General features: G+C 42.1%; 1 protein-coding gene across 4 annotated transcripts in view; it reads right to left on the bottom strand.

Annotated features, from left to right (window-relative positions):
- Window positions 1-243: 243 nt before the first annotated feature.
- SLC14A1 (solute carrier family 14 member 1 (Kidd blood group)) overlaps window positions 244-14,834 on the bottom strand; it is a 49,531-nt gene continuing 34,940 nt past the window's right edge. For 3 of the 4 annotated variants that reach the window (XM_019652904.1, XM_019652901.1, XM_019652903.1), the window contains exons 4-9: window positions 14,278-14,406; window positions 12,280-12,472; window positions 9,602-9,749; window positions 9,062-9,196; window positions 4,230-4,279; window positions 2,107-2,344 (exon numbers count right to left, since the gene is read on the bottom strand). In XM_019652904.1, the coding sequence (XP_019508449.1) occupies window positions 2,171-2,344; window positions 4,230-4,279; window positions 9,062-9,196; window positions 9,602-9,749; window positions 12,280-12,472; window positions 14,278-14,406 (829 nt within the window). In that variant the 3' untranslated portion in view covers window positions 2,107-2,170. Of the gene's footprint in view, window positions 2,345-4,229; window positions 4,280-9,061; window positions 9,197-9,601; window positions 9,750-12,279; window positions 12,473-14,277; window positions 14,407-14,834 lie in introns of all 4 variants that reach the window. The other variant, XM_019652900.1, reaches the window with a different exon arrangement.

Here is a 14,834-nt window from a genome sequence, read left to right on the forward strand (position 1 = left end):
AACCCATTCTCATCCCTGAGTAAGGAGAACAATGATAGTTGAGAGGATTCCCCAGGGGATGGACCTGTAAATATGAAATTGAACAGGCTTTGCTCAAATACACCTGGTACTATTACCAAGTAAGAAAGGAGTAGGATTCTAGCACCTTAAGATACAAGCAATATACACTTACGTATGTGATTGTTAATATACACAATAGCCATTAAAAGCATATATGACTTCTAAACAAAATTTACACAAAACTTTGCTGTGAGAATAATTTATTTGTATTCTTACATAGAAATTTGTTATAGAGACAATAGAAAAAAATATAAATGCTCCCTAAGAAAATTCATAAAAATACTCAATTTTAGGATAATGCTTAGTAACAAAAATAGCTTGAGAAAATTAATACCATTTAAATTAGACAATGTTCAAGGCTTTCAAATGTTCCTATTTACAACTCTGTGTGAGCGCAGGGGAATGGAAGATACATAATTAACTCCATTCCGAAGATCAACTTGGAGACATTTTAGAGGCCTCTGGTTCACTCAACCGCCGCCGAGTTTCTTCATGCCTGGTTATCTTTGGTAATGCTTGCTTTTTAGTTTCCCTTGAAATCTTATTTCACAAATTGCCTAACCAGGGAGATTTCAGATCAAAGACTGAAGATTTAGTTTTTCCACATGAATATACACATGCCTCCATGACAGTTGCAAGTTCATGGTTTCAAAAGGCTTTGGTCACGGGGTTTTAAAATTGGAAAAACGTTTGTTTGTTTTCCTGAGAAAAGGAAGAAATGAGCTTCTCCCTAAAATATTTGTAGGTTTTCTTCCCTTTTTATGTTTATTCACTCAGTAAATTGTATATTCTGCACTGAGCACTGTGAAGCCAAAGAGGAAAAAAATGTTTAGGATTCCACAGTTTCACTTTTTACATCCTCCAGAATATTGAATCGATACATACTGAAGCGGAAGGTGATTGGCAGGACTTTCCACTGGTACCCTCAGCGTGTTTGGTTATAGAATCCTTATAGAACTGATAAATTTTAAATGAAAAAAAGAGAATCCTTTATCTATATATTTTCTGGTGGCTCAAATACCATTGGTTTCTGAGCGAAAATATTATGAATGTTCAGAAAATAATGACTTTTTTTTTAAAGTCAGCAATTGAACAACTTCTAAACACCCAGAAGCAATCTGACCTTAACTTTCAGTCTTTATAACATATAAGACATCCTCAAATGAACTGACAATGTAACTTTAAAGGGCCCTCGAGTGTTGGCTTAACTCTAATGCATTTGTGGCATTTACGAAATCAATTTAAGGATTAAAGTAAAAATAGCTATGTTGAGTATTGTATAAAAACGTAAATTTTCTTTAATATCTAGGACCTGGTTAAGCCAGGAACTTCTCTTATTTTAACTCATTGAAGACAAATCCATTCTCATAAGAACAAGATAGTAAACTGTATCTAAAAAATCCTTTGCAACTTCCAAGAGAAGTTAACAATACAGAATAGCTTTGACTGACAAAAATCTTTTCTACCTAATGCAGCTCTGCCAATCTGAAAAAAACCCAACTATCTCCTGTAAGTGAATGTCACTCACACAGTGACAGGATTGAGGCCGTCCTACTGAGGACATAGGAACAAACTCAGTGATCAGCCTGCAGTCCTGTGGTGCTGATCAAGCTGTAATGTGTGACTTGCATTGATTTTCATAAGCCAAACTGCTTATCTGAGGATTCTGGGTTGACTTCGATTTTGTGACAGTGAATTCCATTCCCTTAAGGCCTAACTGGCATATAAAGCTTAATTTTTAATACTGTTAACATCATTTAGCCAACCAAACACCAAAAAAATCAATAAATACCAATAATTAGCTCTAGTCTCACTTCCTCTTTCTGCTGGAACATTTTGGCTTTATAAATGTATTATAGTCTTAGTGCCAATGCCCCATGAGGGTTTACAATTCCATAGCCAGAGCGCATCGTCTGGATGTGTCTGTCACATGTTTAGGGATGTTGCTGAAGTTTAAAAGAAAACTACAAAATGACATAGGAACACATTGCTGATGGGTTAGTATAAAAGGGGTTACTAGTGAAAAACAACAGTTTGCCGAGACCTTGGAAGTCAATGGGGGCAGTTAGTCAGAAATGACTTGTGACCATGGCTGTGGTGGGCGTTGCTCTCACAGAGGGCTTTCAACCATCCTTTTCCTGGCTTGTAGGTAGAAGATGCGGTTTTCTTCAGGATAAGTGACTTTACTGAGGGGCATTTTGTAGATGTTGGGGTTTTTCGTGGTCAGCAAGAGGAACAGTAGTGTGGCCAAACAGAAGGGCCAGGTAGCACATGGCAATCCGACCTGAGGAAGAAGAGACAAGCCACACTGCCCTTTGAGATCATGCCGGAAAGCTAGTCTGCACAAATCATTACCCTTCAACTCTAGTCTCACTCTGCCCAGGGGGATGAACCACTGGGGGCATTGCTCTGGACTCTGCTTATTCCCACGGAGACTGAGTCTAAGACCTCAGGGCATTTAGCAATTGAAATGTCATTATCCATTCTTTAGGTGGTCAGTTTTATTTCTATCTTGTATATCTTTTCCTTCCCCCATACATCCAGATTTCCTACACCAGGTGTGCAAAGATGACACTTGGCATACAGAGAGGACACTTAGCAAACTGCCAATGGCTCCTGACCACTAATCACACTCACAAGGCCTTCTTTGATTAGTTTAGCCCATGGTGACCTCTCCCCACTTGACTTCCACCCACACTAGGTCTTGGGCTTCACTTGCTTTACTTCTTTTCACTCTGTTTCCCAAATAGACTCTAAGCTCCTTGTGGTTAAGTCTTTCTTCTGTGCTATTCACGGAAACTCATTAATTCTGAGCTTATATCATGCACGTGGTGACGTCTGGCTCTATGGATGGACACCCTGAATGTGATGGCACCCAAACTTGACTGTACATCAGACTCAACTGATGGGAGGGTTAAAAAACACAGATGCCCACATACCATAGCAGATCCACTGTATCAGAAATGCCAAAGAACAGGGCCTAAGGATCTGTGTGCTTCAAAATCTCCCTAGCTGACTCTAATGTGTAGCTTGCCCAATTCTGGTCCATGGATATATGTCTGTGACTCTTTGTTGGGATGCGAAGGGCCCCCCAATGTTCAAATGTACTCCCCACCATGCCTGTTATGGTGCTTTGACTTTCCACCAGAAAGATATCATTTCCAGAGGACCCTCCCAGATAAACTCTCTATGTTGCTGTAGAGAGAGCTAGGTCCTATCTTGACCCATTAGCAGCCTTGGCCATATCAGCATGGATTGAGCTATTAGAAACTGGCCCTGCATCACTTGAAATGGTGGGTGTAGAAGAGAGAAAAACATTCAGGGCGCTGGGAGGTAGGGATCCTGGAACAGTCGGCGGATACTGGGCTCCTGGGGGGGGGGGGGGGAAAAAGAAGGTCAAAGGGCAGGACGGTGCTAAAAAGGAAAGTGGGAGCGCCCGCTGAGTGACTCAGTTGGTTAAGAGCTCGCTCAAGAGTTTGAGCTCTGAGCAACAGTGGTTCGATTCCCAGCCCGAGCTGAGTAGCCGCTGAGCTGCCAACAGGAGGCAGGATGGCTCAGCTAAAAAAAAAAAAAACAAAAAAAAATGGAAAGAGCGAGTGGCAGGACGTCTTTAATGGGTAATATAAAGATGGGTAATACAAAAATACCCATTTTGTCTATTAAACAAGTCAGCCAGGACATGGATCTGAGTAAGTCTTACTGATGACTGATGGAAGATTTAAATAAAGACAATGGATATGAAAAACTATTGACTTGATTTAAAACAAATCTGGGTCTTTAGCCAATTATCCTTTTCCTCTCTTTCCTGCTTTCTCAACTATTACATAGTCCTGGCTTTCTGGTTAAGTAAAAGATATTCTAAAATTAACTTCTTAATACTCAGATTTAGAGTATGAATTTGATAATATGTTATACAACCTAAGTTTCACTTCTTTAAATCGAGCAATCTGATATTCTTAACAAGTCTGGTGATTGTAGCCTGGGCTAAAATTTACTGTGATGCTGGAAGGTGAGCGAGGACAAGCAGGTGCAGGAGAAGGGAAAGTGCTGGTTGTCACCGTCGTGGATCCTGCCATGGGACACCACCCATGTGGACTTCAAGGGGGTTCCCATATCGCTGAAAACTGATCAATCATGCTGATGATAAAGCAAGATCAAAGCAAACTCACCACAGCCATCAGGTGTGCCATGCTGCCTCCAAGGTAGGCAGTGAACAGGGCTACAAAAAAAGAAAGAACAATGCTTGGTAGGTTTCATTTCATTACAGGAAAGACTCTCTTCTGGTATAAATCCCCTGGAATGTAAACTTCTACATTTTGCCAGGTAGCCCAGCACCCTGGTTATAAGTATGAGCTTAGAGTCAGCAGCTCTGGGTTCAAATCCAGACTCCATCACTTAGGAGCTTGGTGACCTCTGTTCTAATCCTCCATTTATTCACTTGTACAATGGAGGTAATAGAAATATTTCCCTCACTAGCTGGTGTGAGCATGAAAGGAGATAATGTTTGGGCTTAGTACACAGCAAGTACTCAATAAAGGTGGCTCTTGTGTGGTTACTATTTTGTTGCTGCTATTGCTGATACTTAAGGAAAAAGCCCTCCTTGGCCAATAAAGTTCCCTGTTATTTTATTCAAGTGTAGTTGAATTAAAATGAAACTTATGAATGTTTCTTGAGATAGCATGATTTCTATACAATCTCACTGCATCTAGGATTCTCACATTAGGGAAGAATTCACAGTTACAAAAAATCATGGTATTAAAAGACAAGAAGTTGTCACTCAGAGATCAGTAGAAACTGAGCACTAACTTAGAATTCCTCCTCTGGATAACATTTTTCCAAATACCATTAATGTTGGCACGCAGGTCAATGAATAAACATGCTACTCCAAAATTTACTTTGAGTGAGCATGAATCTTAGAGTAGGTAATTTGAGTATATGTGTGACTTTCAATATAAAACAACAAAAACAAAGATCTCAAGTAGGGCATCATCAATTCCTCAGTTTTGGTTGAAGAGGGGGCTCAAGGAGGCAGCCTGAAGCATGACCTTCATGAGGCACTGGGGCCACCAGCTAACTCACTGTTAGACTCACTATCTAGGCTTCCTGTGTGGTGAGAAATCTTATCAGCTACCTTGGCGGGTGGGGCAGGAAATGGTGGGAAGGACTCTGTGATCCCTCATTTCTATCCTTTTATCAATATTTTGTCTTTCTCTCCTGGTATATTTTTGTTCAACAGTATACCTAATTCTTTCACATCTCCATTGTCTCATGCTAGCGGGAAAAGCTCATCTTTGGAAACAGTCTGGGCTTCAAATTCCAGCTCTGCCATTTTGTCTGTTGTAGAACAAATCACTGAACTTCTCAGAATCTAGGTTCATCATCTATAAAAAGGCAACTTGGAGACATGCTTCATAGGGAGGTGATGCATCTCAAATGAAATCATGTATTTCCACAAACAACAGCTGTAAACGCACCCCTGACACAATTAGACTGAGATATACAGCTCTGAGCAGAAGCGTGCTACAGCTTGGGGAGGAAGGGTTTCTGTGCTTGGTTTCTATAATTTCATTATTTTTTCTTTTTTTCTATTTCATTCATTCATTCATTCATTCATTCATTCATTCATTCACTCATTCAACAAATATTCACAGGCCCTCGGCTAAGCACTGGGGGCACTGTCCCTATTTTCTTGAGTACTACCTCTTTCATGACACCGCCTCTGTGCACCTGAGACCTTATCGCTATTTCTCTCCTATGAATACCTGTTGCACTTCTAAGGCATAATCTTGGTGCTCAAGTCTCACACTATTACAGTGTTTTAAACTGATCTCCAACTTCAAGCAGCTTTTCTCTCCATAATAAGAATGTCAGACTATCTAACAGTAGCTGCCCATCAATAAGACTTGCTGAGTCGGACAGGGAAAGCCTTCATCAGAGGTGCAATCCTGCACACACCACGGTTTGAAGGTGGTGACCCTGACAGTGCTCTGGGTAGCCGAGGGAGAGAAAAGGCCCTTGAGTGCTGAAGGGAAGACTGGATTTCCACTCATCACAGGCAATGTCCCTCCCAACAGACCACCATGTGTGAGAGCTACTATGATAACCCAATCATGAGAAAGAGATACAAAATGTGCTTATAGTTTGCACTGAATAACATAAAGAAATTGAGGAATTCCCTGTTCTCAAGGCAGTTTCTGGTTCAGAGGCAGAGAAGGCAGCACTGGCCAGGCTCTACCAGACTTTCCCAAGCTATCTTCCTGATAAAGCCATCTGAACTACAAAAAGAGCACCTCTGTAATAAATGGCTGTCATTTACTTACCTTGGCTGACATGGTTGGTTTTTTATTTGTCAGTATCAGGGTGATGTGGGCAAGCTGAAACTTGCTGTGACATTTTACATGTGAGATTTGCTTTACAAGAGGGGCTGGAGGTCTGCCTCAAAGCTTTATGTCCAAAGATGAAAAACACTGATAGCACTCAGTGTGGATGAAATGAGCATTCTTACACACTGTCGGTGGCAGGGGAAATTGGCATGGCCTCTGTGGGGTGAATTTGGCCTCTACTGAAATTAAAATAGGCAGAGCTGGGATTTTGGCACCAGGATCTGGGCTCTTGAGTGATTCAATGTATTGCCTTAATGATTACCCTAAACTAGTAAAGAAAATCTGATCTACCCAAAGGAAGGTAGGCATGGTAGGCAGAATAAATGTCCCTAAATATGCCCACATCCTAATCCCTAGGACCTGTGAATATGTTGCCTTACATGGCAAAGGAACTTCGTAGTGGAGATTAAGTTAAAAATCTTCAAAAGGGGAGATTATCCTGGATTATTCAAGTGGGCCCAATGGAATCACAGGGTCCTTATAAGAGGGAGGCAAAAAAGTACTATCCAGGGAGCAGGATGGAGGATTGATTAGCACTGTCTGCTTTATACTCTTCTATATTGAGTGAGGTTTTTTTTTCTTGTACAGTAAGTCTGTGCTACTTCTATAATAAAGAAAATAATGAAGATATTCCTGCTTTGGGGAAATACATCTGCAAATATCTTTGGCTTCATCCCTTTCCATGGTCTGTCAAGGCCTCATCAATAACCCTTGTGACCAAAACAGTTTCTGCTTGATCTTTAAGGATGTGTTCAGGTTGCCCCCATGCTGGTTCATACCATCCTCTCCAACGACCAGAATTCCTCCTCTTAGTTTTTAGGACTTATAGAAAAGTCACCTTCTCTAGGAGGTACTTCTCGATGATTCTGAACTGTAACGTTCCCCCAAGAATCTTGTACTGTAGTTGTCTCCTTTTTCTGCTATAAACACTGTATCGTCTCCCATGGGCTGGCGCTCTCTGTCTCTGTCTGTCTCTCTCTCCATCCCTGCCCCCCAATCCCCGGCTCTTACTCACGTGGCTTCTGCCCCTGACTATAACATTCTGTGTGCAGGAACCGCCAGGGATCTAAAGCTTCTAAATCCCTAGCTCTTCCCAGTACTATCTGGGTTGTATCATGGGTGTTTAATATGTATTTGCTGCTACTGCCAACCCAGAAAAACAAAGATATACACTCCAAACAAAGGTTTGAAGCCTCAAATTAACCTCGGAATAAAGATTCTAACCCAGCTGAGCTCAGGTGGCCATATAATCTATCTACAGCCTTCTCTTTTGCCCTGAGCTTGTGAACAAATATGGGAAAATGAGCAAAAAGTTCTGAAAGGACTATTAGGTGAAATAACTACGTAACTACAAATTGGCAAAATGACATATAAGTGGCCACACCACAGCGACCTGAGTTTTGTTAACCTTGCTACTGCATCGGAAAATGAAAATTGAATGAGGCCTTAGAAACCCTTGGTCCTATGCCACTTCTTGCCCAATGTAGGAATCCATTCTAAATCCTGTCTGATATATGGTGCACCATTTTAACAATGGCTTACATACCATGGGTTAATTAATCTGTGATAAACTGACTCTAGACAAATATTTCCACTAGATTAGAAGTAATTTCTGCACATTCCACTATCCTTCCACTCCTTTGTCCCCCAGGGAGTGTCATTTCCTTCACTCTAGCACATTCTCTTAAATGCTGTTACTTGTATTGAATTAGGGACACAAAGGCTATGGGACAATAAGAATCCCCTTACAGTGGCCTGAGAAATCCATTAGCTTTTCAAATCGAAGTCACTTGAGATGTGTTTTTACCTAATGCCTGAACGCTACTAAATAACGTGTAACGTGCACAACTCTGGAGGTTGTTAGATTCTGGGTTTACATTTACCCCTAATTGACTGATGCCTTTCAGCACTCCACTTTATCTTCCTAGACTTAGCACTCCGCCAGTAAAAGGAGAAGGGTGGAGTGGAGATCTCCAGAACCCCTTCTACTGCTGACAGGCTGGGTCTGGCTAGAATACCAGAGCCAGAAGGATTAATATAGCAGTTCTCAAAACATCACCCCCCAGAGCAACAGCATCAGCCCCACTTTGCCTTTGGTTAGAAATGCAAACTCCTTCCTCCACCTCTAACAGTGAATCAGGATGTGGAGATGGGCCCAATAATCTGCATTTTCACAAGCCTTCCAGGTAATCTGATGTACACTCAAATTTGAGGACAGCTGGATTAATGTGATTCTCCAAGGGCCACATGTCCTACCTGATTCATCAGAGGAAACGGCTCTGTATCTAGCTTGGGTTATTTTCTGTTAGTTTCTTGAATCAAATGATTAGTATGAAGAACACAGGACAAGTTGAGCTCCTATCCCCCAACATACATATATTGTAAAATGGGTAATAGGACTCCACAGGCTCTCCTGTTGTCACCATAACCACTGAGTTAGGCAGAGCGGACTTGAATATTCGCAGAGAAGGGACATCACTTACCCCGGTCACACGTTTAGATAGTAGGGGCCCTGAACTTGAACTCTAGCCCTAGTTTCTCTCGCAGTCCTTACTGTTTGTCCTGAATTTTGATCCCATAGTCACGAGCGACCTTCCTGCAGATGCCTGGATACTCACCGCAGGCAAGAGCCAGGAGGTGGGTTTGCCAGGTGAGTGCCATGAACATCCCTCCAATTGCAATGCAGGCCAGAGAGCTGTTGAAACCCCAGAGTCCAGAGTAGATGCCCTCAAATGGAGCCGAAATACTGAGAGCTATTGGGTAAGACAGGAGGAGTTAGAGCTGCGGAAAAAAGGCAGGATGCCTTGAAAGGGGTCTGGGGGTGGTGGAAGCATCTGAGAATTCCTAATGGTCCCTTTGAGTGGAGACCTCAAGAAAGGGCTGGAGGGGCCGGCTGAGTGGCTCAGTTGGTTAAGAGCTCGCTCAAGAGTTTGAGCTCTGAGCAACAGCGGTTCGAGTCCAGCCCGAGCTGAGCAGCCGCTNGAGCAACAGCGGTTCGAGTCCAGCCCGAGCTGAGCAGCCGCTGAGCTGCCAACAGGTAGCAGGATGGCTCAGCTAAAAAAAAAAAAAAAAAGAAAGGGCTGGAGTCTAGAAGATGCTTGAGACAATTCATGGGGAGGAGGAGGTGCTCAATACTTGGTAAAGTGTCTTCTGCTTACCTGCTACCATCCCCAGCAATGATCCGATGGTAGCATGCAGGCACATGAGGGGGGAGGAGAGTAGAATGGCGCATAGGAAAATGCCCCCTGTCCACGGACTGTCACAACCATATATCTGACCAATACTCACAGGCAGGGATTTCAATAACTGTAAAAATGATTTAGGAAATAAAGACATTAAAACAATTGGACAGAAACCTATAGGACACCCACAAACATATACAAAGTAATATTCGATTTAGCATAGCTTATCTTTCAAGATCAGTGTTATTGATTTAAAAAATCCTCTCTCTCTCTTTACAGAAAATTCTCAGTCATTTTTTTTGCTTTATCCCCAGAGACACACCAGCCCTTTGCTGGTGCAAGTGGAGCATGCCTTCCCCAAACTCCCCTTTACTCACTGGCTCTCCTGTTTGTGCTGACACTTGGCCTTGGTAGCCGATAAGCTCCCACTGTGGTATTACTGTCCCCACTGTGAAGACCTGCCATACTTCCCAGTGAGGATGGCAAGGACCACAGCTTACACTTCTATTGCTTTCAACTGTCCATCCGTGCTGAGTCCAAACCATCCATGCATCTCTACAGTCCATAGAAATATTATTACTCCCGTGCAATTTGGTGGTTAATGCTAGGGCCAGAGACCTGAAGTCAGGTGATCTTATCCCCAATTCAGAAGCAATTATTGGCAAGTTCATGAATCAGAACCGTATTTATTTATACTTCTGTTGTTAATGAGAACATGTATTAATTTAAACCAAGATTATTCCATAGCTTATTCCAGTTATCAACAATAGTCAGTCCTCAAAACACAAGAATACATGTAAATGTCATAATTCTACTTTCTGGCTGAGACCTGAATTCAGCTAATGTGTTCACAGAATGGCAGGTCTCAGGAAGGCACAGGGTTTGATTTGAGCTAAAAAATGATAATTCTTTATAACAGTACTTCTGATAGGTTCAGGAGAGGCACAGTTAGCCATGTTAGTTCCTTTCTGACCAAGGTCATTTCCTGAAAGATGCCTTCCCACCTCCTATCTTGCTCCCTCTACCTTCTCCAGGTCATGTATGTACCTTTTTGACAAAGACCTTTGGGAGGCAGTGACTCTGATAAAGGGAGACCCAGCTTTGGCACGAGGAAGTGTCCTCTCCCTTCATGCATTAGGCTGGGTCTAATGCTGGCTTCCAGATGCTGATTTGGTCCTTGCTCAGGGCACAGGACCATACCTTGTGTTTGAGTCTACCCTCAGATGGGCCCCACATTCTTCGAGCCCATTCTGGATCATCATGGTTACACAAGATCACTTCCTGTTTCTCCTAGACCAGGGAATTTGACATGGGCACGTCCAGCAGAACTCTCTCTCAGGTAGCCGGGGAGGTGGGGAGTTGGGGGAGATGGGAAATAAGTGTGCTAATGTTAGGATGGTAGTTCAGGAGGAGGAGAAGGACAAGACCCTCACTTGCCCAGATCAACACTGTCCGATAGAGCTTTCCGTGATGGAATATTCCGTATCTGTAATATCCAATACATATGGTTATTGAGCACCTGAAATGTGGCTAGTGAGGCTAAGGAACTAAATTGTAAATATTAATTTAATTTTGCATTTAAATGAAAATAGCCACATGGGGGCTAATAGCTACTGTATCGGACAGTACAGTATTAGCTAGATCAATGAATACTATTTTATAATATTTTTCATGGGGAGTTATAATAAATTTTAGATTTTTCTTCTGAGTTATTCCCAAATGCTCCCATTCATTTTCTGGACAAGAAGCTAAAGAGAAGACTACTTGAGCTCCTCACATGTTTTGATCTCTCAGCAAAGAGGATAGCAAAAGGTGTTTTATAACCAGATAGTGGGAAAGCCAGTCTTTTGCACATTAGAAAAGGTAAAGTTCCTTTGGTTTTCTTCTGACTTCAAGTGTTCTCTTGTTTTTAATAATAAAAAAAAACTTGATTTGGTTTCTTGATTATTAAACACAATAGGAAGAGCTGGAACTGGATTTGGGTTAACCAGGTTTTTAAAAATGGTGTTCTCTCTATGCATACCTGTAAAGAGATACACAGTATACAGCCTATGATAGTGGTTCTCAAACTCTGGCACACACAGCAATTACTAGGGGAGCTTGTTCATATAGGTTTCCAGACCACACCCCCAGAGATTATGATTTAGGGTGTCTGACAAGATGCTTGTATTGGTATTTTATAAACCATGTTTCTGATACCTACCAAAGCTTGAGAACCCTGAATTATTGTACATATTCTGTGAGACTGATCATAAGCAAAAGCAGAACAGAGAGGTTCTGTAGTGAGACCCAACAGTAAGCAGCCTGTTCTTTTGATTGGAGGAAGCAGGTCATGGAAGACTTAGCCCCGCTCCCATCACACCCACCCCAACAAGGGCCAATTTTGCAGTAGTGTTTCTGACTTCCAGTGGAGCTATCCTTTGGAATTAGCACTGCAGATCTTAGGAAAAGAGGGGGAACAGTTAGCTCTGACCAAATAGTCATTTAAAAAATCCCTTAGAGCCCAAAGCTTTGAAGTAGAAAAAATACTTTAGCTGACAAGATGAAGACAGCAAGGCCTCCCTAGAGTTGAGTCTCTATAAGGTTTGGATGCACAGGAGGACACTGGGTGTCCTCCAGAGCCAGGAGGAATGTGAGGAGATAGTGTATCTTACCTGCAGGGCATTGAGGTCAGGCCAGGTGACATTGGGAACGGAGCTTACAGGTGTGATCAATGTGGTTGGGAAGAATGGATTGTAATGTCCCGTGGCCGAAAGGTACATTGACAACACCATGTTGAAGGGCAGGGTGAAGACAGGGAGGTCCCATTTGCAGAATATGGAGCTCAATGCACTTGATAAAAGTGGACTAAAAAACGACAACAGATCAGAATGGAAGAATGTGCATGTGACAAGCCATGCTGACAAACCAAATCTCTGTGCTATGGAGGGGCTTTGTTTCATCCACAAGTATGTCCCTGAAGTGCTGTGGTGGACAGCTTTTCACAGAAAAAAAGAAAAAAGAAAAATAAACAAGCAAATAAACAAACAACTCTCCAAAAGCCAAACACACTTGAGATAAATCCTGTCATACAGAGAATAATTCTTACATGAAGTAAAAAATTAGCTCCTAGCCTATTTGGCTTTTGAAAAGTTATACTCTGGGGTTGCTCACAGTGAGCTATAAATCTAGGTTTCAAAAATATTTTGGAAGTATTTAAGACATTTGAAATAAAATACTGCCTATGCAGTTAAAGCCCCCTGTGTAATGCGCTTGATCTTATGTTCCTCCCTTCCCACCAGAGGCAGCCATGATCTTCAACTTGTCTGTCATTTCCACGGGTCTGTACTATATCTATTTTTTGGAAAAGAGAAACAATTGTCCAAGGAGGATGCAGGTGGTGTTGGCTGGAGGGAAAAGGTCTTAAACTCCGTGGCGTGGAGTTTTAAGTCCTTGAGCAGTTAGTTGATGGGCTGTGTGACCTTGTGCATGACACTACTCCTTTTTCCTTGTCTGTGACCTGGGGAATTAGATTAGCTGGTCTCTGGGTCCCTTTTATGCACACATTTGTCGACTCATTCAAAGAGCCATCGCTTTAAGATCAGAATTCCATATTTCTTGGGTTGTGGGAGGAGGTGTGGTGAGCATCCACAGGCAACACCTCCTGCCCTTGAGCCTGTCCCCTAGAGCAGGTCAGAAGTTACCTGCTGAACACGTTGGCTCTGCTGGCAGGTTCTCCTCCACACACCTGTGGGTGCAACCAGGGTGGGCGGCCTTTCTGCAGACACTGTTCACACTGGGCTATACTGCTCACTTGTGTGGATATTAGTATTTTATATTCCAAATATGCTATAAGAAGAAGGAAATGTTTGCTTCCAAAAAATGATTTAAGACAGTGTCAAACAGAAACGAGCTTGGAGGATTCAGGTTTAAGAAAAAAAAAATTGGATTCAGTAAAGAATTGTTTTGTCACTCTGCCATGATGCTGATGTCATTCCTCAGTAAAGAATTTTTTCAAAGGGGGTGGGGCAGTTGGATAAGGGGGGTTCATTGAGACACAGTGGTTCTCAAAGTGGGATCTCTGGATCAGCCATATCAGCAGGACTTGGGAACGTGTTAGAAACGCAAATTCTCAGATCCCACCCAAGATGGACTGAATCAGAAACCATGGGGAAAGGGGCAGCAGTCTGTTTCAACCTGCAGGTTAAAGACCAACGGATGTAGTTAGTGAGTGGTTCTAACTTTGGTTGTACTTCAGAACCCCGTGGGAGCCTTTAAAACTTCCAATGTCCAGGCAACATCCCTAACCAAGACCAATTAGATCAGAATCTTGAGGGCCGCGGGGAGGTGTATATGGGGGGGCCATATACATCAGTGTGTTTTAATGCTTCCTGTTTCCAATAGACATAACCCGAATCTAAATTTTAGAAAATAATTTTTCTAAAAGGAGTGTTATAAACATAACATAAAATTGACCATTTAACCTTTTTAAAGTGTGCAGTTCAGTGGCACTGAGTTCATTCATGTCGTTGCACAACCACCACCACCATCCATTCACATAACGTGCTTCAACTTGCAAAACTGAAACTCTGTACCCATTAAACAGTAACTCCCCATTCCCTCCTCCCCCTATACATTTTTAAAAGGCATTTTGGAAACCAGGTACAACTTACCAAGCCATGGACATAGCAGATACGGGGAATAACAGCCACCAGAAATAGTCTCCCTTCTTCGAAAACACAGCTATGAGTATTCCCACTAGGGTGGCATTGTAGCCGTGAAGGCCCGCTGCAATTGCTGACCTGTGGGCAAGAGGCACAGCTTGCACATTTCCTGGGTGGACATGGGCTGGACTTGTGTATATGTGACACTTGTATGTATAAATTCCAGATCAAATTCACATTAGAAAATGAAATTATATTTAGAAGTTTATTTCAAAGTCTAATGCCAAATACTAATAAAACCATGAAAAAATAGAATATACATAGAAAAAAATACAAAACTGCATATAGAACAACCCCCTACAGAGACATCATAACTAAAGGTACAATTCCAGCATCTAGAGGGGAACCAGCAAGGCAACCGGTTCTGCTTCCTTTTAGCCTTTCCTTTGGGAAGTTATTATTTCTTTTATTTTTAAAAATTTTTTAAAGATTTTTTTATTGGGGAATTGGGGGAAGGAGAACAGACAAGTTGCTATCCTTTTGTTCTTCAGTCTAGTTGTGGAGGA

Source organism: Hipposideros armiger, unplaced genomic scaffold (assembly GCF_001890085.2).
Source record: "Hipposideros armiger isolate ML-2016 unplaced genomic scaffold, ASM189008v1 scaffold_189, whole genome shotgun sequence".
NCBI lineage: Eukaryota > Metazoa > Chordata > Mammalia > Chiroptera > Hipposideridae > Hipposideros > Hipposideros armiger.